General features: G+C 37.1%; 4 protein-coding genes across 4 annotated transcripts; 3 read left to right on the top strand and 1 right to left on the bottom strand.

Annotated features, from left to right (window-relative positions):
• Positions 1–861: 861 nt before the first annotated feature.
• LOC121642777 (E3 SUMO-protein ligase KIAA1586-like) lies at positions 862–3,900 on the bottom strand. The gene is made up of 3 exons (XM_041989725.1): positions 3,224–3,900; positions 2,914–3,009; positions 862–2,741 (listed from the first exon to the last, which is right to left on the bottom strand). The coding sequence occupies exons 1-3, from the start codon at positions 3,375–3,377 to the stop codon at positions 862–864; spliced, it is 2,130 nt and encodes a 709-aa protein (XP_041845659.1). The 5' UTR covers positions 3,378–3,900.
• Positions 3,901–8,719: 4,819 nt separating this feature from the next.
• Positions 8,720–11,201, top strand: LOC121643505. Its single transcript, XM_041990953.1, has 6 exons — positions 8,720–8,762; positions 8,893–9,219; positions 9,762–10,112; positions 10,350–10,484; positions 10,581–10,627; positions 10,695–11,201. Exons 1-6 carry the CDS (start codon positions 8,720–8,722, stop codon positions 10,821–10,823), a joined length of 1,032 nt encoding a protein of 343 aa, XP_041846887.1. The 3' UTR covers positions 10,824–11,201.
• Positions 11,202–17,283: 6,082 nt separating this feature from the next.
• LOC121643506 lies at positions 17,284–18,942 on the top strand. Its single transcript, XM_041990954.1, has 5 exons — positions 17,284–17,634; positions 17,730–18,066; positions 18,185–18,327; positions 18,407–18,444; positions 18,537–18,942. The coding sequence occupies exons 1-5, from the start codon at positions 17,310–17,312 to the stop codon at positions 18,663–18,665; spliced, it is 972 nt and encodes a 323-aa protein (XP_041846888.1). The 5' UTR covers positions 17,284–17,309; the 3' UTR covers positions 18,666–18,942.
• Positions 18,943–23,066: 4,124 nt separating this feature from the next.
• Positions 23,067–24,726, top strand: LOC121642776. The gene is made up of 4 exons (XM_041989724.1): positions 23,067–23,109; positions 23,246–23,572; positions 24,106–24,456; positions 24,566–24,726. Exons 1-4 carry the CDS (start codon positions 23,067–23,069, stop codon positions 24,724–24,726), a joined length of 882 nt encoding a protein of 293 aa, XP_041845658.1.
• Positions 24,727–24,836: the final 110 nt, after the last annotated feature.

The following is a 24,836-nucleotide window of genomic DNA, read 5'->3' as shown; positions in this document are numbered from 1 at the left end:
GTTGAAGGCGCTGCTCATTTCCTTTTCTGGCTCGGCACACTCTGTGGTCACTTATCCATTTCTCAGAACCAGCACTGAACATTTCTGAGTTGGCTAATGTTTCCTTGATTCCTGGCCCATTAAAAATATACATACATGTACGTTGGCCCACACTTTTAAGCTATAACAGCTTCAACTTTTTAGGAAGGCTTTCCACAAGGTTTAGGAGTGTGTTTCTAGGAATTTCTGACCAGTGGTGTAGTGGTCCATGGAGAAGTGGGTATACTCAATTTTCACCACGTTTTTTTCCTTTTTTCCAAGTAGTCCAAAAAAAGCTGTTTTAGAAACAGTGACATGTTTAGACTACTATAGTTGTTTACCCAAAAATCCATCGTTTCTACTTGCTCACTGTTATAAAATGATTTATGACTTGATTAGGAGCAGTTTTTAGTTACTACTACTGGTCACACAAGCAGCATGGATGAATGTAAAATGTATTTACAATGAGGCACACATGGTGTTTCAGTAATTTTTTTTAACATTTATTTAAAGAAAATACTTCAAATCTGAGGTTGACAATGCATCCTTGTTCATTTTTCATCATAAATAAAACACACAAATCATTCTCTTCCAAACATAAAAAAAAATCAGATAAACTTAAAAGTGCACTGTCAGCAAATGTAAATGAATAATTTTGTTTTCAATAACTGAACACATGTACATAAATATTGCTACAAATATTGAATTTCATTTTTTGAATATCAGACTAAAGACTTTATACAAAGGGAAAAGAGGATCAGCTTTCACTCAGCTTGTACTTTCTTCAGTGGGCATGTTCATTCATTTCATGTTCATTAAAGGGGATACATACTAAAGTACATTTCAGACAGATTTGCTTTCAGGGGTTTTCACCCTGCACTGTCTGGAACGCAAAGAAGAGGCATTACGATGGCTTTTCAACCAGGTCCTTGTATATTTTCTAGGATCAAACCTATAAGTTGGTGGGCCATTGATATTAATAATCATCAACTTTGATATGTTTGAGATCAGAAGGACAGCCCTCTTGTCTGAGCTTATATTGTTCATAAGGCTAAAGTTCCTCTCACACTCTGCTGTGCTGACAGGGAATGTTTTCATACAGTTGATAAGTGGTTTTAGGTCCTTAGGCTCACTACTGGGCTCTTCCAGTAGGTCCCACATCCCATTCAGTGCTTGGTCTGTGCACAAGTTAAATCGCTTGCACAGTCGCTTAACTTGTTCTTCACCATGGCGAATGCTGGGCTTTGATGGCCACTTACTCTGATCAAGGATGCTGAGGTCCATGACGGTCTCATCTTCAAAAGATAAGCGCTGCTCCAGATTGTTCACAAGGCTTTGTAAGAACTGACCTGGATTGATGGACTTCAGCTTTGCATTTGTTTTCAGGGTTATAGACCGATACTCTCCAGTCTGTTTTGCTTCTAAAGCCTCACTATATTTCTCACCTGGACTTTCTTTGAATGACTGGATCACTCTGATTGAGCGTTTCAGCAGATGCTCTGCTCTGAGGAGAGTTATAGAACGAGACTGAAGCTCCTGTGACAGAACACTTAATTCATGGAGTGTGTCGTACATAAGCCCAAGGTCACAAATAAATTCTGGACTTTGGACACGGTTTAACAAACCTCTGTACATCTGCCTCTCTTTTGTGGACCTTATCTCATCACTGCAAGCATTTTTAAAGTGCTGCACAAGAGCTCCCAGGGATGTCCAAACAGCACGAACAGTTCGAAAGCTACTGGCCACCCAACGTACATCCAAGATTCTGCCAATGCGAAGAAGTTGTGAGCCTACTTCAGCTGCTGCATTCACAAGTTCACGTTCATTTTTGTTTGACACACTATACAGAGAGTATAGCTTCTGGATAAAAGCTTTAAAGTGATTGACAGAGTTTACCTCATCAACTGCATCTGACACAGCAAGTTCAAGTCTATGGTTCATACAGTGCCATACAAAAAGCTTCGGGAATCTCCAAGTCAGCCTGGTTGCTACTCCTGACTTCTTTCCTAGCATGACACTGGCTCCATCAGATACAAATGTTACCCAGTTTTCATGAAGCCACTCTTCTGTAAAGCCAGCATTAGTTAAACAGGTAAGTAACGCCTGTACTATGCCATCTGCTCTCTGATTTTCAAGTTCAACAAGTTCCAGGAATATAAACTCAGGGCTTTCTTCTTGAATTGATGCTTTAATAGAAACTGTCATGACAGCCTTGTGACTTAAAGAAGATGCCTCATCAATCAGAACAGCTAACTTACTGGATGATGCTATAATGCTACTGACAATTTTGCTCTGCATCTCACTAGCAACATGCTGTATTATTTGCGTTGCACTGTAACGTGAATGAAGTATTGAGCCCATTTTTACACCATTCAGTTCTTGCAGCTCAATGAGGCTTTCATGGTCAGAAAAGGGTCGGTTATTTTTGGCCAGATGGTAGGCTGTTCGAAACACAGCTTCAGTTTCCTTCATGTAGGACTCAGTCATGGTCTCCATTGCATTGTCAATGGCAGCTTCTTTCTGTTGCTCTGCCACCTTCACAGCATGAGAGTGGGCCTTGGACAACGCATGTTTCCTCACCTTATTTCTCAAGACTGACAGACTTGTTGTTCTACTTTCATGGCCAGACACTTGAATTTCAAAGTTCATCCATTCTCTTGAGAGTGACACACCTTGCTCCTTGTTGATCCCAATGGAGTTCACACTGCTACAGACCAGACATCCTGTGAAGCATAAACAAGCAATGTAATACTGTACCCACAGCTGTACATGAGAATGGTCCTTTTACACACACACACACACCTACACACACACCCACACACACCCACACACACACACACACACACAGTTTCAGAAGTTACCTAGTTAGTTAACTGGCAATCTACCTAAACTTACCTAATTTTTTGTTTTTGGATCCCAACCAGGGGTTCTTGGATTTGAAGTCTTCTGTTTGTTTAGCACTCCACAGGTCTGGCCAGTCATTATTTATGTCTAAATAAAAAAAATAAAAATAAATATTTTGCATCTCCATGTCTCTCTCTCTCACATACACTCACAATAGTCATCAGCAAGACATGGATCATGGATCCCCCGATTTTCATAAACAACCAACATTCAAAATGAGGTGTTATCTGTCAAAATCACCATTTGTTGAGGCTTCACTTTTCAATAAGCTGGAGAATTTACTTCCTCTGTATGTTCTGACCTGGTGGTGGTAGACTGGGTTGACTTGCCTGGCTAGCGCCCAGGTGGGAGCTGCCAGGTTTGCTGGTTTCAGGGCTGGGGTCTGCCTGGGGCTGGTCTGGGCCTGATTTGTGCCTCTTTATAAAAAAATCTGCAATATCTCCCTTTCTTTTCATTTTTGTCTGTCCCTAAACAAAGTAAGACATTCTGATTAGACCTCAATATTGTTTTAGGCCGAATCTTAAACTATTTGTCCCAATTCTTGTGTTTTTAACTTACTGTACTGAAAAATCAACTACCAGCCTAGCTACTTTAAAATTAAAATTACCTTTAAATTAAACGTTATAATTTAGACCTTCACAGTAACAAACAAGCTTCATAGAAACTGAGATAATCAGTTTCATCTAACATTAGTCTGGTATGAAATTCTAATTAACACTTACTGAAAACCAACAATGGCGCGGTTTCCCCTCATTATTCCAATCTAGCTAGCTTCAGCAACCTAACATTAGGGTAACATTAGCCTTTCATAACGCTAGCAACTCGCACAGTTTAACTACTGGTGACAAAATCTCGTCTCTTCTAAATGTCTAGTCATATTGCCAGTAGGTTAAAACAATGACTTATTTGGAAACCACCTTAAAACTCACCTGCAGGATGATGTCCTTCATCAACTGGGTTGGCATACCGCCGCCTGCTGTCTGCTGTTAGCGAGTTTTTTTTTTCCACTGGCACCTGAGGTGTTAGCAATATTTTTCTCGGCATGACCCGCCCTCCTCTGCCTCTGATTGGCTCATCTGTACTCATGTCTAAAGTTAACCAATCTAATCAGTGAAGGCTGCGAGTACCAGCCAATTAGAGGCAGAAGAGGGTGGGTCGTGGCTTCATGATCCTTAAGGAAAAAATGGGCTACCTGGCTCACAGATATTACTGAATGGTGCGCATCAGGGGGATTTAGAAGTGGGTATACGCAATGCTGACCGAAAAATAAGTGGGTATACGCCGTATAATGACACATGGAAATACCTGTCCCTGTTCCCTGTTAGGTGTGGCCAGAACAGACACACCTTCATCTCCTCCCCTCTGGTTGGCTCACCACTCGACCAATCACAACACAAGCCACCATCCACCAGGAAATAAAGGACATCATTCTGGAGGGTGAAACTATTTGACACAGACGGTTTCTCCGTCAGCTTGGCAGACCTGTGGTGGCAATTGATTGTATGCTTTCTGTGTCTAGTTGGTAGCAAATTACCCACCCAGAATACCCCTAAAGTGGGTCATAACACCTCCATAAACACATTATTGAGGTCAGATACTGGAAGATGTTTTCTTTTTAGATGGATAGTAGTGGTGTTGCTGTGGAGGGCCAATTGTGTTTTCACAAATTCCTTAATCTTGAACCTTTTTAAAAAAAATTCCTTGCATTAAATTTAACACATACCTCATCCCACCACTGAATCCCTGGTCCACTCCAAGGTAGATAGATCAAATACTCATTAAACACACTCACACTTTACAAAACCTAGTCTAACATACCATGACCCATTCACATATAAACACCTGGAATTATTTATTTCCCTGACCAAGGAAACCACATAAAAAACACAACCAAAGCACAGAAGTCGACCATATCCCACATGCGCACTGGGAACTTTAAGACATAAATGCGTTAAACCCAGTATTTCATGAGCTGCTTTCCCACTGTAGGAACTATTTCGGCAGGGTCTTTTTGGGGTTCCATAGGAACCCACATGATGTAGGAATTTGGTGATTGGTAGCTACCCCCCTTGCTGGATTACTGCTTATTCATTTCCACTTCTTGTGGCCCAGCTATTTTTAAAAACCACTGTTGTGGCTACAATTTTAGCTATGAATGACAACAACAACACAACAACAACATGGACAGAGAACGCAATAATAGGGTGGGCCATACTTTTTTTTTGAAAATCAATCACGAGGGGTGTTCATATTGTGTACTTTAGTGTGTCGAACACAAATCTGAGTTTTTTTTTCTTCAATTCTGATAACCCTAACCTACATCAATTTGTAGTTGATTTTATATATTTTTTTATTATTTTGTTATTCTTCTGGGGGAAAAAACAACTTTTTATTTTAAAGTTAAGGTGTTTATTTTGGTAACTTCTATTTGGGATGGCAGCTGGAGTAGCCGTCTTTTTGAGGAAATCTCGATTTTGAGGAGGCTGGTGAGATTCCAAACATTGCCCTTGCTAGTGTAAGGTATGGCAAAGGGCTGAGGCCAACTGCAGCAATAGCAACTGCAGCTCTGATTGATGCAGGAATCATCACAGAAGACAGTACAAGTGATTGATAAGAACTTGGTCAAGAGAGCACAGGAGAAGTTGATGGTAGAGCTGGGAGAAGAGTTTGATGAAAAGTGCAGGGAGGAAGGTCGATCTCCTGCATCCTCTTTGATGGGCAGATTGACCTGACAAATGTGAAAGCAACCTATCAGGAAGTTAATTAACCTGTGGTGTTAATCAGACTAATGTTTAAGAAAAACTGGAAAGGATTTATAAATCCTAAAAAGGGAAAAGTTTGTCTCATCTGTTTAAGCTGGAAGTTTAACTAAGAAGCAAAATTTCTTCACTAAGACCACTCTGACAGACGACTGACCATTTCTTGAACAGGCAAGCAGAGAATGATCCAGGCAGGACGATCATTGCAGTGACTTCTCCAGGACGCCTTATATATGTTATGTCTGTCAATCTTCAAAAATATGCTGGGTATTATGAAAAGATGTGTTGTGATTAGTTGGAAGGCACAAGGTAACGCATCAAGGCTGCACACACTCCAATATATATGATATTGTGGCATATCAAACAATCCAAATAATGTTCAAAGCTAAAAATAATCTATTACCAAAGAAACATGCAGCTATTATTTACTATTCATAAGGGAAAGGGGGGAAATTAACTTAATTAATATAAATACAGTATATTCAATAAATTAATCTCTTAATTTGTACAGTCAGGAAAGGTTTTTGTGTTTCCATCATTGGGGTGAGACTATGGAACAGGGTCACCATAGATTTGAAGCATTGTCCAAACATGAAACAATTCAAAATGAAGCACAGATACACTACCTTCCAGAGGTGTAGGAATGAGGAAGGTGTTGGGTAGCACTAACTGTTACGATATTGTGCTTGTGTTTATTTCTTTCTTTACTGGTCACTTACGAGGTATGGGTACGAGTACATATGACTGTGTGTATGTAAATGTGTGTATGTATGTGTATGTTTACATTGAACATGGTTGTATTATATGTATATAAAATTAAGTCTACGTTTATTTAACTACTAATATCATGTTAGATTGTAGACAGGCCTAAACCAGGAAGATTATCATTATTATTTATTATTTAAGGAGAAGGGGTGGGAGTTCACAAGTTATTCGTCTTCACACTCCATTTTGAATAGGTATTTGTATCTACCTGTATGCTTGATTGTTTTTTTTCCTTCTTCTTTTGTTTTTTATTTTCTTTTGCTTTTCATGCTTATATTCAAAATATTCTAAATAAATAAACAATTTTAATTTCAGTGCAGCAATTTAATATTTTCCTGCCCTCTGGTTCTCGTCAGAACATGTGCAGCAGAGTTCTGGAGCAACTGTAAACTACAAATACTCTTTTTTGGAAGACCAGAGAGCAGGGCTTTGCAATAATCTATTATCCTAGAAAGTAGGATTAGAATTGCCCCACATTTTATTTTATCAATTCTTGAGGATCGTGTATCCATACTTACATAAAACCATCAATCTGTGAGATAGGGGTAAAAACAGTTAAGAACAGTACCTGGGAGGCCCACCAGACTTCTAAGTCTGTTTAATAAAATGTGATGATCTACCGTATCAAAGGCAGCACTCAGATCCAGTAGGACCAGGACTTAGTGTTTTTTGTCCTTCCAAATTTCATTTATAGTCATTAACAATCTGTAGTTACTAATTATGTTTTGTCACCAGATAACTTGTTTATCAGTAAATTTTGTTCTTTACTGATTCCAGTTTTCTGTTGAGTTGGTTTCTCACTTATGGAAACACTTTGGTTTCTTGACATTAAACATTCTGTTCAGTGTAACTACTAGCGTACCACCACACCTGCATTTGGGTCCTACCGCCTCATCTCCAGCTGCTGCGAGTCTTTAAAGCAGGCGTATGAAATTTAAAACCATGCACTACTGACTTGACTTAAAGTACACCAAACTTTGTTTTGTATGTTTGTTTGTTTAAAATTTCCCTGAAGCCCCCAGAGACTGTGATAGCACAGTTCCACTTTGGTTAAAATCAATTTAGTTCCAGTCTGGTGCCTCACCATTTCATCGATTGGTACCACATCATATGCAAACAAGTAGATAACTACAGACATTCACAATAATAATAATAATAATAATAATAATGAAACACGGTTACAATTGAATTAACTAGGGCGCTGGAAAGGGGGCATTCATTATGCAGATCTTTGACACATCTGACCCTGGAGCCCTTTGCTGTCTAAAGCCACAAAAATAAAAAAAGTACACTTTTTAAGGAAAATCACAACATGACAAAAACATGCTTTCATAGTGTTGCACCGGGCCCTGCCACGGACAAATCTGCCACGCATTGCCGCAGTCAATCTCCTGAATATTAATCAGCCACACCTGCAATCAATCTGATCCCTGGGCCATATATACTCCAACTCCACATTCACTCCCCGTCAGACCTCGTTGCAACTCTGTTGGCCTTTCCTGCTTTCCCCTTCTCTGTCTCGACTTACCTGGCTGATCCTCGGACTCCAGTGTTTTCTCCCTGGCTACTCCTTGTCGTAAGCACCTGTTTAAAGATCCGTGCCTGTAATAAATCCTTGCTCATCTCTGATCTGTCTGTGTGAGGTCCTTCATAACACACAGACAACATCTACATATTATTGGTAGACAGAACATCAGAAGCTGTCTGTGGAAAATACAAGAATGTTTACAGAGCAGTTTAATTGCAGGTCATGGTGTTCAGTATGGGTCTAATTGCAAAGGATTATGTGCCTATAATTTGATCGAATGTAAATAAAAAAAACAAGGTTCAGGATGTAAAATCCCATTTGAGTTCCCATATTCATGACTTAGTAAATCACAACAATTTCTTTATTCTTTTTTATTTATTGGTTTGTGAGTGGGTCCCTCCAATGGAGGTAAATACAAAACATAACAGACAAAAAAACAAAAATAAATCAGCTAGATTAACCAAATAAGTCAAAAGGCTATAGGCAGATACAAAAGCTTAAATTTGCCGACCCCTTTCAGCAACAGAAGAAGATGAAGACATTTCTCAAATATTGTACCAAAGTCATTATTGGCAGAATTAAAGGTAAAACAGTAGAAATAAGGAAGGAAATTACCAGTGTGGCAGGAAATGCACTTTGATCATATACTCTGTTCTAACCAATCAGATGTGTTTGACGCTCTGGATTGCCACACCTCCTCGTGGCACCTAAATATGAACATATCTTTATAGTGAACACAAACAAGATGTGTGTGCTGTGGGTTACACTGCTCCTCCTTCATCAGGGATGTAAGTTTTTCATTTAAATAGCTCCGTGTTTATTTCTGATTATTCATGTTTATGTACTTAAAATTATAAGTCATTTGTTGTTTTGATTGTATTTGCTTGTTATTTATATTTATTCTTTAATTCACTGCAGATACGCTGGTTCCAGTGACCACGGGTCAACTTGGTGAAACTGTGAGTTTGACCTGTACTATGCCACATGAAGGGCAGAGTAGTACTGCTCTCCACTGGTACAAGCAGGGTGCAGGAGATACTCTGAAACTGATTGTAAAGCAAGTGAAAAACAAAATTCTTGAGTTTGGACCAGGACATTTTGCCTCAAGACTGAATGTAACGCATGATGGAAAATTCAGCCACCTGACCATTTTTAAGACCGTTCAAGATGATGAAGGAATGTATCACTGTGCTAAGATCGACTGGTCTGAGGATACATGGAACGGGATGTATTTGTCATTAAAAGGTAATTGCATGGTATTAGTTTAGTGTTTTCATTAAACATATGTAGCTGAATTTATTATTAACATCTTTATTATTATAATTATTTGTGCACTTTAAACAGCGGGTGCTCTCTCTAAGGGGATCATTTCTATTATTACATTATTATTTATAGCATTGTAAAAGTAAAAAATGTATTAAACAGAAACAAGTTAATAGCAGCAGACGGTCAGTCAGAAATCTGCATGTTAGAAAACAAAAACTTAAAGAGAGCACAGTATTTTTTTTATTCACTCTATCAACTGTAAATATTTCTCCATTATGATTTTATTAATCCAGTGAGAACATGTACTTTACTGATTTCACCACAGATGTGACGTCTAGCTTCAGTAATTATACAACATCACAGGCTCCTTCCAAATGTTAAGAAAAGTTTTTCAACAAATAATCTCAATGAGAAAACAAATTTAGAATGGAAGAATTTTATGTGGGTTTGGTTGCTTTAACAACATTTGCTGCAAATTAATTTTCATCTCTGACTCACATAGATTATGTTTTATACCACAGGGAACAGTGAGAGGACGTCAAACTATACTGTTGTTCAGACAGCATCAGATCCAGCCCGTCCAGGAGACTCAGTGACTCTGCAGTGTTCAGTCTTCTCTGACTCTGAGGATAAGACGTGTCCAAGAAATCTCAGTGCGTTCTGGTTCAAAACTGGATCAGATAAATCTCTTCCACAGATCATCTACACTGATGGAAACATACATAATAAATGTGACAATAGATCTCACCCTCAGAAGAAATGTGTTTATGATTTCTATAAGAACATCAGCTCCTCTGATGATGGGATTTATTACTGCGCTGTGGCCACATGTGGAGAGATTTTATTTGGAGATGGAACTAAACTGGTAACTGGTAAGATGTTATTTTTAGCCAATATTGTAACTGGTAATATAGTGATGTAAACAAGACTGAAAATTGTCATTATTATTATTATTATTATTATTATTATTAGAAATGGAACTAAACTGGATGTTTAAGGGGATTTTATCATTGGATGTATTAGTTAGATTCTGTTTGTCATATTAAATGTTACATTTAACCAAGTTGATTTTTTACTCTTCTTTAACTGTAACTGCTTCTTCTTTATAGTTTCAGGATCCAGTTTGTGGTCACAGGATGTGAGAGCAGTTATTTTCCTACTGAGTTTTGTCTTGGCTCTAAGTCTGATTGTTATAGCCGTCCTCATTTATGCCACAAACAAAAACACCTGTGAGCATTGTGAAGGTGAGAGAAGTTACTCATGGTTCTCTTGATAAGAAAATTCAAAGTGCAGAACACTAATTTATTGTTATCTATTCATTTAATTACTTTATAATCCAGCTGCAGCTGTGCTGCAGAAATGCAGTGGTGGTCAGAAAAGCCAGCAGGTAAAAATCAGATTAAATTAAAATGCTTCAAAAATCACCTAAATGTTTAATGAAATAATTTTCCCAGACAGATGAGGACAGATTGGTCTATTCTGCTGTCGTCTTCGCCATGATGAAAACGGACACCAGAGCAATAAAGGAAGCAGCAGAGAAACAGAGGAGCTACGCTAATATCAAGGCTTTTGGGTTAAACTAGTCAGTTAATTGATGCTTGATGTCACTTCGTCTTCAGTATTCAACTTTGTGTTTGCTTAGAGTCAAAAGTCATATTACAGTTTTTAGAATCATGTGTATTACTTGGTCTTTATAAACAAGTTTTGACTTTATGTTTAAAGGTGTTTGGAGTGAAATGATCTTTCTCATGAAAATGTTATTGAATACATGAAAGGAGAGTCTACAAACTGTCTTTCCATGAAAAGAAAAATTAGGCCTAAACCTTATGATAATGTAATAATAGGTTCCAAGTCAAAATATGTCAACTGTGTTGTTGCTTTATTTCACCACTTAAACAAAATTTTCTTTTTTCTTGCCTTGATCCTACCTTAAATAAGGTAATTATTTGACAGGCAAAATGAATTAATCATAAAAGAAGAACATTGATTTCAAATCAGACCCTAGAATCGATAGTGGGGCAGCTACACTTTTTAAAAGTTGGATCATCATACATGAATCATGTTTTGATAGACTTTAATGCTGCAATACTGTTTTACTTAAATGTGTTTTTTCTTGTTATATTTCTGTGTGTATGTTTTCAACCTGCTTGTTAACATAATCAGCTTTTTTATTAACCCTTTCAAGTAAATGTTAGAAAAGAAAATAAAAACTTTGATTTTTGTTATGTTTACTTATTTAAACGATTTATTTAAGGTACAAATCAACTATTTATTGCTAGAAACACTCAAAAACAGCTGGGAGAATCTACAATCAGTGACAATCAGGATTGTCTATAAAAAAGATCTAGTTTAAGTTATAATATAAATAATTATTATATATAATTATAATTATATTTAAATATTTTTTTTTAAAGCAACATAGTAAAGAACTTTGCTTCCTTGGTATGTACAGGTCATAATATTGTCAAAGAGGTTAGGAAGTCTGTAGGTTATTGAGAAGCTTGGTAAATTAAAAAAAAAAACATTAATTATAAAAGAAGAACATTGATTTTAAATCAGACCCTAGAATCGATAGTGGGGCAGCTAAACTTTTTAAAAGTTGGATCATCATACATGAATCATGTTTGAATAGACTTTAACGCTGCAATACTGTTTTACTTAAATTGCTTTTTTCTTGTTACATTCCTGTGTGTATGTTTTCAACCTGCTTGTCAACATATCAAACATCAGCTTTTTTTATTAACCCTTTTAAGTAAATGTTAGAAAAGAAAATAAAAAACTTTTATTTTTGTTATGTTTACTTGTTTAAATGATTTATTTAAGGTACAAATCAACTATTTATTGCTAGAAACACTCAAAAACAGCTGGGAGAATCTAATATCAATAGATGAACCAGTGAGATGTGGATCACTAACTTTGGCCAACTCGGCTCGAAATCATCAAGAAGTTTAAAAAATAAAACTTTTTAAAGAAACATTGTGAAGAACTTTGCTTTTTCAGTATGTACAGGTCATAATAGAACAGAACAGAACAGTCAGAAGAAAGAACTGATATATTAATGAAAACTCTTTAAATTCTATGGGCACAAAGTCATCTCAGATCAGTAAGGAAACATTACTACAACAAATTTACAACATTTAAAGTCACACTATATAACTTTCGACCTTTTCACTCTGTGTTGACTCATTTGATGGCACAGTGACATTTATTGTTTACATTTCTGGATCCCTCGCTGCCCGGCAGCGTCCTGAAGCAGAGAAACTGCACTTCACAACTTTTGCATCCAGGAAATTACACCAGAGTTTCACTTTACGCACGTCACACACTAGCAAATGAATATCAACACATGGACCTTTTAGAAAGCACACAGGCAAAGAAACCTAGGGGACGTTATTGTAGGAAGAGAGGAAATAAACAGAAAAAGAGAACGAGCAAGAGATAAGAGAAGTCAATATAGGACTGACTTTCACTGTCTGGAAAGAGCTCATAATACAGGTATGATGCTGGATGGCTGCTGAATTAGCCATCTTTAGTGTGTGCTTCACAGAGAAAATCTGCCTAAGTTCCATAGTGCCTCTTTAAAAGGCCTTTCTTTGCCTCTTTCTCTTATTTACAAATTACCTTATTGGTAGCGATGGCTCCAGAAATTTACAAAATTCTTATTTATAAATGATCTTGTTCTTAGTTATTAACTTTTTAATGTCAGTGTTTTCCTCATGGGGATTCTCCACAGCGGGGGCTATGCCTACACGGTCTGTGGGTTCTTACTGTGGAGATCGCCCTGCTTGGGGAAGTTGGGGGACCCTGCACTGCAGCCTTGGCTGCGGTGTGGGCCCCAGCCTGCCCTGATCTGGGAGGTTTTCCTGTGGTGATGTCCTCTGTGGTTCTTGGTGAGGTGGCTCCTGGTGTGGACGAATCCCCAAGATATTGTTTCCTCACCTCAGCATCAAGCCAGATGTTTATCTTCAGGTATGTTTCAGTTAAAGAGACAGAAACAAAAAGTCAGAGTTTTAGCTTGTGCAAAGATAGGTGGGGTTGTATATATATGCTGTGTTGGTGTGATGATGTGTGTTTGAGGTGTGAAAAAGAGAGTATGATTAGGTGTGTGTTACTGAGCTTTTGTCTTTTATACTTATGTGTGTGGAGGTAGGCAAGATTATGGTTATTTTCCAAGCTTGTCTCCTTTTCCACTCACCTCATTAAAATATTGGCACCCAAAATACCAAAACACCCTTTATATATGAAGATTCTGACTTTTTTCAAGCCTTACATGTATAAATTTATTATTGGTTGTCCAGAAACAATGTTATTTATGGCATTATTTTAAAAAACTGAATTAGGCTATATCTGATATTTTTCATGTGTTTCATTCCCTGTGTGAAGATGTGAAGAGTGTAACAACTTGGTAAAATGAGTGTTGGAGAAAAATGTAACACAAATTTCTGAACATTTTTGTACATCTGTTTCCTTACTGTTGTATCTTTGTGAAGGCTATCTGTGTAGCGACAATGTGAAACCACATTCAGCAGCAACACTAACAGTCAAACGTTGTGGTGGGCTTTTTTTTCCACCTTTGACCAACCATTGAAAATGAACAGACCTGACTTTCAGCTTTAATCAGATATGAAGAAAAACAAACAGCAGCAGCACTGGGAGGGTGCTAATTTTCAGATTAGCTCATGTTCAGTTTTAATTCCATTCATTCTTCATCAGCTTGAACAGGCTGCCAGTCCATCACTGTGCCAAATAATATGCACTAAAACAGACTTCAGCAAGGCAGTGAGACCTACAGACAGAAACTATGCAGACTTTTTAAAGTCTTGCACCTTTTCTAAAATATAAGCAGCTATCACAAAAAACACCAAAAAAGCTTTATCAAAAACAAAAGTTGTGTACATTGATCCTTCTTGTATGCCTTCACTTCTTTTCAGAGTAATTTTTAGAATTGACATTTGCAATAATTTGATGCCACAATTTAATCCCGATAAAGGTTAAACATCAGCTGAAAACCATCTTCTTGAAATGAAAGCAGTTGGTTTAACAGGAAGAAATACCACGCTGACTTCACACCTATGCTTAGAAGCCAAACCACAACAATACTGAAGTTTCCATGCGTGATTTATATTTTCAAGTCTTTTTGTGTTTTAACTGCTATGTTGTATTCACAAAAATGGAGCACGAAATAAAAAGCAGGGGAATTTAACATCTCATTAATTCCGTTGACCTCCCAGCTGAATATTTAAATACGCCCATAGTCAGAGGTGAAAGTAAGCTGGTACGGTCCAGTATTGTGTACCTCTAAAAGATTCACTGGCGGTACATAGTACCAGGATGTTAGGAGAGTGGCTGCCTGCTATAAAGAGAACCAGTCACGACCACTCTGGATCAGATAATCAGACAATAGATCCATTAGCAACATGCAGTTTTGAAAAAATACTTTGTATATTAAAAAATGCCTTCATTCTGAATTGTTTCTGAACTGTCAGTGCTGTTTTGGTACATACTGGACGGAGCTTATATCCCTCTCTTCCTCAAGGCTCTTGCCCTGCTCATCCCCTGCCCCTCGGAGAGAGCTTGGTGGCTTTATGTTTGTTGCTGACTGCTCCAATTAAAATCAGTAGAAGAGTAAGCAGTTGTTTCATGTTTTTTTTTTTTTTAATGGCACAGAACTAAAGTGCTTAACAACTGGAACATGCACGTTTTCTTCCCAAACACAGTGATTGCTACGAAGATCAGTGCGTTTGATTTAATGGACTGGGACATTTTCCAATTAGTCAACAGATGTCAAGAGCCGCCGCTTGTGCCGGAACAAGACGAACAATAAATTACACCAGCGACACCAGCTGGCTAAAACACTTTCATGTTTCTCAGTCTCTTATAATAATAAAAAAAATCTCCCATTTGGAGGCCTGGTGCAGAGAGAACCGTTCAGCTGACCTGACCATCAGAACCACCTTTTCCAACCTACAGGACATTGATGCAAAACACTGTAGATTCTGGGTTCATCGCTGTACTTTTTCAGATCCGGCTCTTTCGCTGGTGAAAACAAAAGGTGCTAAATGTGACACCATTTAATTTTACACATTGATCCTCTAAGACTTTCTTTGATTTTCACAGGGTTTCTTTAAATATGCCAAAAGTTGTATTGTGGTCGGCTGCCATAAACATAGTTGTGCCACAGAAAACGAGAGCTCGCTCTTTGAGTTACCAAAAAGACACAATAGCCCATAAAGATGTGTTAACTGGCTGGCGGCTATTGAGCGTGTTAATGCTGACTCCCTTAGAGTCCTTCAAAATTTTTCAATTTGTTCAGATCATTTTGTGTCTGGTGAGTAAAACATTAATTATGACATTGCTGTTTAAAACTTGTAATTGTTTTTGTATAAATACCCAAAATACCATGAAATTGCTGGTTACACTAACAATAACGAACATTTATTGGTGGTTGTTGTGAAGTTCTCAGTGTTTCTTGTTAGCAGCTCTTCAGTGTGATGACAGATTGACATAAGTCCTACTGCCTTCAATCCTACTGCCACAAGCTTCGTCTCATCTCTTTTTCTAGACTTGACAATAAGGGTATCCATATAACTCTATGACAATACAGATAATTTTCTGTAAAAAAAAAAAATAGAGAAAACTTAAAACTATAAGAAGAAGTTGCACACTTAAGTATAAATGCTGGTATGGTGGGGTTTGGTTTCAACGGTAAGCTGCTCATGGCCACGTGACCACCGATTGGTGACGTAGTTTGAGCCTGCCAATGGAAAAATTGCGATAACTTTGCCTTAGAGCTTCTAACTAGAAAACTAATGCCCACAGTCAATGACAATTAAGAAATAAATAAATAAAATAAAAAATACAGTGGCTTGCCAGAGGTTTACACTGAGTGTTTCTAGTTTATTTATACTGTATTTTATCTTGCATGTTTCTTATCCTTGGGATAAGAAGTGTGTTTCTCTTTCTTTTCTTTAGTTCTACCAGTAATTTCTATTGAGTTTCTTCATCAGTGATGGTGGGTAACCTGAATGGGCAACGTGTTGATGGTGTTGTTACCCAGTTGCTGGCGTGTAATACAGTGCTGTGAAGCAAAATGTAGATCTCTTGTAATGATCCAGGCTGCAACACAAAGTTGTGACGTGTACTTTCTCAGCCCAAGGGTGCTGCATGGTAAAAACAGCTCCAGCAATTTGCTTGGTAGGATAAGATGCCTTCAATTGTACCTAACGAAGATAATTTTGGTACTTCAACAGTCAATATATTTAGAAAAAGCAAAGTCATAAAAATTAAAGATTGAATAAGAAAAAAGAAATTGTAGAAATCCATAGAAAAGAAAATAATCCTCATGAATAAGGGAAAAAAAAGCTCTTTATTTTGAAATTATGTTCAATAAAAATTTATATAGACTTTTTATTGTACAGTTTTACTACTGCAGGAAGAAAAGGTCTGCAAAAGTGCTTTTTCACACACTTGGTGTTAGTGTCTGACAGTGAAGGAGCTCTGCTCTGCAGTACCCGCAGGAGTTTTAGAAAAAGAGACTTATTCAAATCAATTCAGCTTTATTGTATAGCGCCAGTTCACAATAACGTCATCTCAGAGCACTTTACTTGATTTATTATTGTGTGAACTGTGTTTACACTGAGTAAATGATGGAAACCATCAAGCATGAAAAGATATAATGCTGTTGGTATTTTTCTATGTTCAAATTGGAAAGAAAAAAAAAAAAAGGGTTGCCATTATTTCCGTGGTGGTTTTAAAGTGAAACAAGACCAATCAGATTGTATTAAATTGTTCACTCCCACTCTGCAGGATTATATTAAAGTGACCCACCTTAAGAAGTGCTGTTATTTGATCGCAGCCACTTGTGGATTTAATCCAAAATGTTGATCATATTTTATACACTGCTGATGCTCAGTGTGGGACGTAAGTACACAAAGAAATAGACGACGTAAAGGAAATGTGTTGATTTATTTCTGTTACTGAGACAACATTGTGTTTAAGATTCTGTCTGTTGAGCAATTGTGATCTGTTTTTCTTTTTTTCTATTTGTGTGGGTTTATTTTGCAGGTTGCATGGATAATCTAAAGTTCATAACGAACACAGTTACTGTTGGACAAAATGCGACCCTGACGTGTCCTCGTCAGAAATCTCAGCACCAAGAAATCTACCACTGGATCAGACTTGTTTCTGGAAACTGGCCTGAATATCTGGGAGGAACATTTAACTTTGATTATGATGGTGTTACAGAGATAACTCACATTACAGCAAAGCAAGAAAATGAAGCATTTGTTCTCCATATTAATGGAGCTAAGATCAATGATGCTGGTCTTTATTACTGTATTAAAGTAAAACGACTTAATCTGACCTTTATTATAGGAACATTTCTTCAAATTAAGGGTAAATAAAAGTGAATTTATTATATTGTTAATAACATTTTTTTAGATATTTCTCTCCTTGAACATCGAGTAATTTTTTAAAATTATATTTCCCAGGACCAGAACCAGATATCACTGCTGTCATTCAGGAGCCTCCATCTGAGCCGCTAAATCCAGGAGACCCAGTCAATCTGCAGTGTTCAGTCTTTAAGACCGAGAAGAAAACTTGTCTAGCAGATCACAGTGTGTTCTGGTTTAAAGCCGGATCAGATGATCGTCATCCCAGTTTTCTTTATCTTCATGGTAACAGTGGTGATAAATGTGAGAGGACTCCTGAAACTAACCCCACACAGAAATGTGTCTACAGCTTCTCCAGTGAAGTTACCTCCTCTGATGCTGGGACGTTTTACTGTGCTGTGGCCACATGTGGAGAGATTTTAATTGGAAATGGAACAAAAGTGGACATCCAAGGTAACTACAGGATAATAAAATTCATGACTTAGAATCTGGTAGATTCCAAAACGTATTGTGTGATTGTTACAGATCATTTTGTTATGATTTACGGTTGTTTTTACTTTACTAGCATCCAGCCTGTGGGATTTGAAGGTGTCCAACACAGTTATTTTGCTGTTAGGTGCTGCTCTGACTGTGAGCCTCGTTGTTATATCTGTCCTAGTTTATAAAATCAAGAAGGCAACTTGTGGGTGTTGGAAAGGTAAAACAAGTTTCATTAAAAATATTTAGCAACAGGTAACTGTAAGTTAATATTAATATATATATTTGTTGCACTGCAGATGCTGTTATGAACTGCGACAATCAGCAAATTCAACAGGTAAAGTGAAAAGATAAACACATATTATTATCTGCTCGTATAATAATCTGCCCTCTTCTAAAATTCTTCTATGACTTCATATTTTTCCTCAGAGGACTGAGGTCTCTTTGACGTATGCTGCACCTACTTTCACACAGAAAAAAGCTGGCAGAGCTGAGAGAAAGAACATGAAAACATCACAGAAGGAGACAGTCTACTCTGATATCAGAGTTCTGGGATAGATTAACAATGCTTTTAATTGGATAATGGTAGTTTTTTTTTTATAGACTGTATAATGTGTGCTTGGGCAGCATTGAGGCTTTTCTTTCACCTCTTTTATTAGTGCAGATTCATTGCTGATCATTAAAGCTACTTTACATATTTTTGTATGCTTTCCATTTTGACTGAAGTTGATTTTTCTTTTATTTAGTCTCTTGAGAGCAGTGTTAGGCACCTTACTTCAAAAAAGTAATAATTATAGTTACTAGTAACTTCTTGCAAAAAGTAACGCCATTAGTAACGGAGTTACAACATTATAAAAGTAATTAATATCTATGAAAATTAACAACTCTATTACTTTAAAAAAAATGTTCAATATGTTGCCTTTGATGGAATTTCAAATCCATCCATGTTCATTTATTCATACTAAAACCAAATATTAGATCTGACTGATGAATGAAATGGAAACCAAATGGAATAAATTAAATCATTGACATTAATATCAGGCTGCTGGATGTGGTGTTTTTGTATCCTCCTCAGGAGAGGTGCTTCTTGTTATTCTAACTGCTTACAGTCACCATGAAATAAAAAACATTGTTTCTGGTTATGATGAACTTTTCTAATAACATTCTTGTATTTTATCGCTGTGTTGGAAAAGTGATGTCTGTGGTTCCAGATTAAAACTCTTTCTCTGTTTTCGTTGGAGTTGCTGTTGCTGCGTCTGCTGGTTGTTTGTGTGTGAGGCTGCGCTCGGTTCATTCCTTTACCATCAGCCAGGTGGTGACCTGGGAGAAGCATTGACAAGTAGTGGAGGAGGAAAGTGTTTGCTGGTGGAAAGGGGCTTTACCAAAACAGAAGAGGCATGCATTTTTCAGGGCAAAATTGATAATAAAAATAATAAGTTAATAATAAAGCCATAATCTTATAAGAATTTCTTTCAGCTTGTAGTCTGCAAAGTGCAACGGTGTCCATTGGAGGTCTCTGAACATATAAGGACAATTAGTTGGACTGGAGCAGAACTTCGCTGCTTAGAGCAGCTGGAAAGAATCATAAAATCAGCAGAAGTTGTTGGAGAAATCTATTAATGCGAAGTCATCAACACACACATCAATATTACCAGGTTGTAACATTTTCTAAGTTTCTTGAAAGAACGACTTATTTGTTTTGTTGTACCCAAATGTTTAAAAAGAACATTCTTGCCTAACAAGCTGTTGTATCTGAGCGGGTGAAGTGTCTGATGTCCTGGCTGATTGCCTGGTTTAAATTGAGTTAAAATTCTGTGATAAAAGGTGCAGACCCACTTGCACCCAGTCATAACAAAACACAGCTACTGTTCTACTCAAACATTGAGTGTATTATCCATAATTTCTACTATTTGTAACGATTCAATGTAAAACAGTCACAGTAAAATTGATATTTCTGTATGAGTGTTTATTCTTCTAAAACAAAAATTCTTGGGGTGCTGGATGTCTCACCTGGAGGGGTGGATACCCTAATGTGCAGAGGCTGACTCCTCAGCAAAGGCAGTATGGGTCCCTGGGCTGACTAGGGCCTTTTGATATATGTTGTCCTCCCTCTCACTTTGCCTCCTTTCCTGTCAAGCTGCTTTGAAATGGGGCCACTTTGGACCCAGAAGTTGTTTATGTTTAGTGTATACATAAAGCTGAATGTATAATAAAACTTCACATGAATTTAATAACAATCAAGAAATGGTGTGTTATTTATAAGCAATGTCATAATATTTTTACAAGTGATAGTACATTTAATAGTCATGTCTTGTCCTACATGTTGTGTAAGAAGTGGTTTCTGATTCTTTAGATAAAGACTAATTATAATCATTTAATCTTATTAAGTGTAGGTTACTAATTAGGAGTCTGCAACATTTCACAACACTTTTAACTTTCTAAATGTTTTCCTCCACACTCTTCATTCACAGACATTAATATCTGACGGTAAGCCAGCACGAGATCATCCAGCAGCAGCTTTGTACGTTTCATTTTCAGCCTGGTCATGAAACAGAGGCGATTATCTCCTGCTCTAAATGCACCTGGGAGCTGCTGCTGCGTGACACCTCTTCTGATTGCTTTTGGACAGGGGACGGGCCTGCGCAGCACCCATTCCTCATTGAGAAAAATAAACTACGTTCATATACGTCAGTCTCCAGAAGCCTCCAATACTACCAGACAAAGTCGGTAGATTTGTCGCTAGTCACCTTTTTGAAAAAAAAGTGCTAGAGGGGTATGAAAACTAGCTAAATATAGCGACAAGGTCACTAAGTTGACAACACTGCACACACCGTGTTGGTGTGTGAGTCTGCCCCCTTGAGGTGAGGCAGAGTACTGTTTGCCTTACCTGCTGACTTTTTTAACTTTGATTTTGGGACATTAAGAAGAAACTGGATGGTTGACCAGAGTGCTCTCATAGATGTGTGGATGATGAGGTTAGATTTTCCGAACTGGATGACTTTAGTCTTCTTTTTGTAAGGTTTAGAAAAATTTAACCTCATCCAGGTTTTAATTTCTGCGAGACAGTTTAATAAGGGTGTCAACAGCATTACTACTGGTTAGCTATATATAGGCCTGAATATCATCAGCAAAAAATGAACTAGTATGTTATGCCTTTTTAAGATAGAACCTAGTGGCAACATGTACAAAAAAAAAAAAACCAAAATAAAGAGGGGATGCTGAAAAGGAATGAGCCCCAAAGTTTTTTTTTTTTTTTTAAATCTTAGAGAAGTTCCTGTCTGTAAGGTATGATTTGAACCAGGACAGAGCTAGGCCTTTTATACCAACAACATTGTTCCAAATGGAAAAAGCACAATATTGTGGTCTATCATATGAAAGTCTGCAGATAAAAAAAGAATAGAAGAATAGAAAAAAAATAAATAATACAGTCACCTAACTATGGAGGAGTAACAATTCTTAAATGGGTTGTCTCTGTGCTGTGGTATGACCTAAAACCTGACGGAAACTCCTCCCAAATGTCATGTGTTTCTAAAGATTTATGTTATGTTATGAAGTTGATTTAAAAACTGCTTTCGTCAAAGAGAAAAGGTAGTTTAGATATTGGCCTGTAGTTGGAGAGAACAGTTGGGTTATTGGGTTTTGTTTTAGTGTTCTGTCTTGTTTGCTGTTTTTATTTAATAAAGTATATTCCCTTGTGTTCAGTTTACTTCCTGCTCCCTCATTCTGGTTCCTCATTACCTCCTTCTCGTTTTGTAATTAAACCCTCTAAATATATGCTCCAGGTTTTCCTTGGTCCTTTGAAGTTCATTGTGTGTATATATGACAGCTTTGTTGTTAGCTGTGTAACCACATCCTGACAGTCCCTGTACTTACTAATTGTGTTTTGTCGCTACTTTTCTTGTTTGTTTGTCAGCAAATTTCGTGCTTTTCTGACTTCAGTCTTCTGTTGAGTTGGTTTTCGTCTTAGTAAAACACCATGGATTCTTGGTAATAAACCTATTGTTCAGTCTAACTACTAATGTCTGCCTTGACAGAAAGTGCATGAAATGTAAAACTATGAGCTACTGACTTGATTTGAAGTACACCAACCTTTGTTTTGTACGTTTGTTGGCCTAAAATTTCCCTGAAGTCCCCAGGGGCTGTGATAGCACAGTTCCACTTCGGTTGATAGCACTTTTATTCCAGTCTGACACCTCACCATTTCATTGTTTGGTACCACATCACATGTAAACAAATGGATAACTGCATAATAATAATAATAATAATAATAACGTTGTAATAATACAAACAAATCACACCATGACTAACACATTTTGTTTTCATAGACAAGATCTACATATTATTATTAGACAGAACATCAGAGGCTGATCGAGGAAAATACAAGAATGATTACTGAGAAATTTAATTATCTTGTTATATAATATCAAAGTCGTGTGCAGGTTATGATGTTCATTATGGGTCTAATTACAAAGGATTATGTGCCTATAATTTGATTGCATCTAAAAGAAAAAACAAGGTCCAGGATGTAAAATCCCAATTTCAGTTCCCATATTTATGACTTAGTATATCATAACAATTTCTTTATTCTTTTTTCTTTATTGGTTTGGTTCCTTCAATGGAGGCAAATACAAAACACAACAGACATAAAAGAAATAAACTAAATAAACCAAATAAACCTAAAGGCTATAGGCAGAAGCAAAAGCTTAAATTCGCCTACCCCTTTTAACAACAGAAGAAGATGAAGACATTTCTCAAAAATCACACCAAAGTCATTATTGGCAAAGTGTAAGAATTAAAGGTAAAACAGTAGAAATAAGGAAGGAAATGACCAGTGTGGCAGGAAATGCACTTCGATGATGTATTCTGTTACAACCAATCAGATGTGTTTGACGCTCTGGATTGCCACACCTCCTCGTGTCACCTAAATATGAACACATTTTTATAGTGAACACAAACAAGATGTGTGTGCTGTGGGTTACACTGCTCCTCCTTCATCAGGGATGTAAGTTTTTCATTTAAATAGCTCCGTGATTATTTCTGACTGTTCATATTCATGTTTATGTACCTGAAATTATAAGTCTTTTGTTGTTTTGATTGTATTTTCTTGTTATTTATATTTATTCTTTAATTCACTGCAGATACGCTGGTTCCAGTGACCACGGGTGAACTTGGTGAAACTGTGACTTTGACCTGTACTATGCCACATGAAGAGCAGAGTAGTACTGCTCTCCACTGGTACAAGCAGGGTGCAGGAGATACTCTGAAACTGATTGTAAAGCAAGTGAAAAACAAAATTCTTGAGTTTGGACCAGGATATTTTGCCTCAAGACTGAATGTAACGCATGATGGAAAATTCAGCCACCTGACCATTTTTAAGACCGTTCAAGATGATGAAGGAATGTATCACTGTGCTAAGATCGACTGGTCTCAGGATAAATGGAATGGGATGTATTTGTCATTAAAAGGTAATTGCATGGTATTATTTGAGTGTTTTCATTAAACATATGTAGCTGAATTTATTATTAACATCTTTATTATTATACTTATTTGTGCACTTTAAACAGCGGGTGCTCTCTCTAAAGGGATCATTTCTATAATTACATCAATATTTATACCAAAGCTTGTAAAAACAGAAACAAGTCAATAGCAGCAGACTGTCAGTCAGAAATCTGCATGTTAGAAAACAAAAACTTAAAGAGAGCACAACATTTTTTTTTTTATTCACTCTAACAACTGTAAACATTTCTCCATTATCATTTTATTAATCCAGTGAGAACATGTACTTTACTGATTTCACCACATATGTGACGTCTAGCATCAGTAATTATCCACCATCACAGGCTCCATCCAAATGTTAAGAAACGTTTTTCAACAAATAATCTCAATGAGAAAACAAATTTAGAATGGAAGGATTTTATTTGGGTTTGGTTGCTTCAACAACTATGGCTGCAAATTAATTTTCATCTCTGACTCACATAGTTTATGTTTTATACCACAGGGAACAGTGAGAGGACGTCAAACTACACTGTTGTTCAGACAGCATCAGATCCAGCCCGTCCAGGAGACTCAGTGACTCTGCAGTGTTCAGTCTTCTCTGACTCTGAGGATAAGACGTGTCCAAGAAATCTCAGTGCGTTCTGGTTCAAAACTAGATCAGATAAATCTCTTCCACAGATCATCTACACTGATGGAAACATACATAATAAATGTGACAAGAGATCTCACCCTCAGAAGAAATGTGTTTATAATTTCTATAAGAACATCAGCTCCTCTGATGATGGGATGTTTTACTGCGCTGTGGCCACATGTGGAGAGATTTTATTTGGAGATGGAACTAAACTGGTAACTGGTAAGATGTTATTTTTAGCTAATATTGTAACTGGTAATATAGTGATGTAAACAAGACTGAAAATTATTTAAAAAAAATAAAAGCTTGTTTTGTCTTGTTCTTCTTGTAGCACCACCAGCAGCATATGGATTTATTGTATTGGTGGTCGCTGTAACCTGCTTGGTCATTTCTGTGACCATAAACATTGTTTTCATCTGTTACCAAAGAAGAGCAGCATGCAGACAATTGAAGGGTAACGACTACGTTTTACTGAGTACTAACATTTTATAACTTTAGGAAAGTCAGTGTCACCACAGAAGACAACTTAAAACTTAAGTTCAGGAACATGGAAAAACAGGAAAAATAGTAAGATGACATATTATCATCATTTGTAGGACAGT

The sequence above is a fragment of the Melanotaenia boesemani genome, chromosome 7 (genome assembly GCF_017639745.1).
Source record: "Melanotaenia boesemani isolate fMelBoe1 chromosome 7, fMelBoe1.pri, whole genome shotgun sequence".
NCBI classification, from domain to species: domain Eukaryota; kingdom Metazoa; phylum Chordata; class Actinopteri; order Atheriniformes; family Melanotaeniidae; genus Melanotaenia; species Melanotaenia boesemani.
Note: the sequence above shows the minus strand (reverse complement) of the source record. Positions and strands in the feature narration are given on the sequence as shown.

Coding starts and splice junctions, on each gene's coding strand:
- LOC121643506 (XM_041990954.1), top strand. CDS start 17,310: ATGGATAATCTAAAGTTCATAACGAACACAGTTACTGTTGGACAAAAT. Junction 18,067..18,184: donor ATTTTAATTGGAAATGGAAC/AAAAGTGGACAT, acceptor TACGGTTGTTTT/TACTTTACTAGCATCCAGCC. Junction 18,445..18,536: donor ACAATCAGCAAATTCAACAG/GTAAAGTGAAAA, acceptor ATTTTTCCTCAG/AGGACTGAGGTCTCTTTGAC.
- LOC121642777 (XM_041989725.1), bottom strand. CDS start 3,377: ATGAAAAGAAAGGGAGATATTGCAGATTTTTTTATAAAGAGGCACAAA. Junction 3,010..3,223: donor ACCCAGTCTACCACCACCAG/GTCAGAACATAC, acceptor TTTTTTATTTAG/ACATAAATAATGACTGGCCA. Junction 2,742..2,913: donor ATCCAAAAACAAAAAATTAG/GTAAGTTTAGGT, acceptor TATGCTTCACAG/GATGTCTGGTCTGTAGCAGT.
- LOC121642776 (XM_041989724.1), top strand. CDS start 23,067: ATGTGTGTGCTGTGGGTTACACTGCTCCTCCTTCATCAGGGAT. Junction 23,110..23,245: donor GCTCCTCCTTCATCAGGGAT/GTAAGTTTTTCA, acceptor AATTCACTGCAG/ATACGCTGGTTCCAGTGACC. Junction 23,573..24,105: donor GATGTATTTGTCATTAAAAG/GTAATTGCATGG, acceptor TTTATACCACAG/GGAACAGTGAGAGGACGTCA.
- LOC121643505 (XM_041990953.1), top strand. CDS start 8,720: ATGTGTGTGCTGTGGGTTACACTGCTCCTCCTTCATCAGGGAT. Junction 8,763..8,892: donor GCTCCTCCTTCATCAGGGAT/GTAAGTTTTTCA, acceptor AATTCACTGCAG/ATACGCTGGTTCCAGTGACC. Junction 10,628..10,694: donor GTGGTCAGAAAAGCCAGCAG/GTAAAAATCAGA, acceptor TAATTTTCCCAG/ACAGATGAGGACAGATTGGT.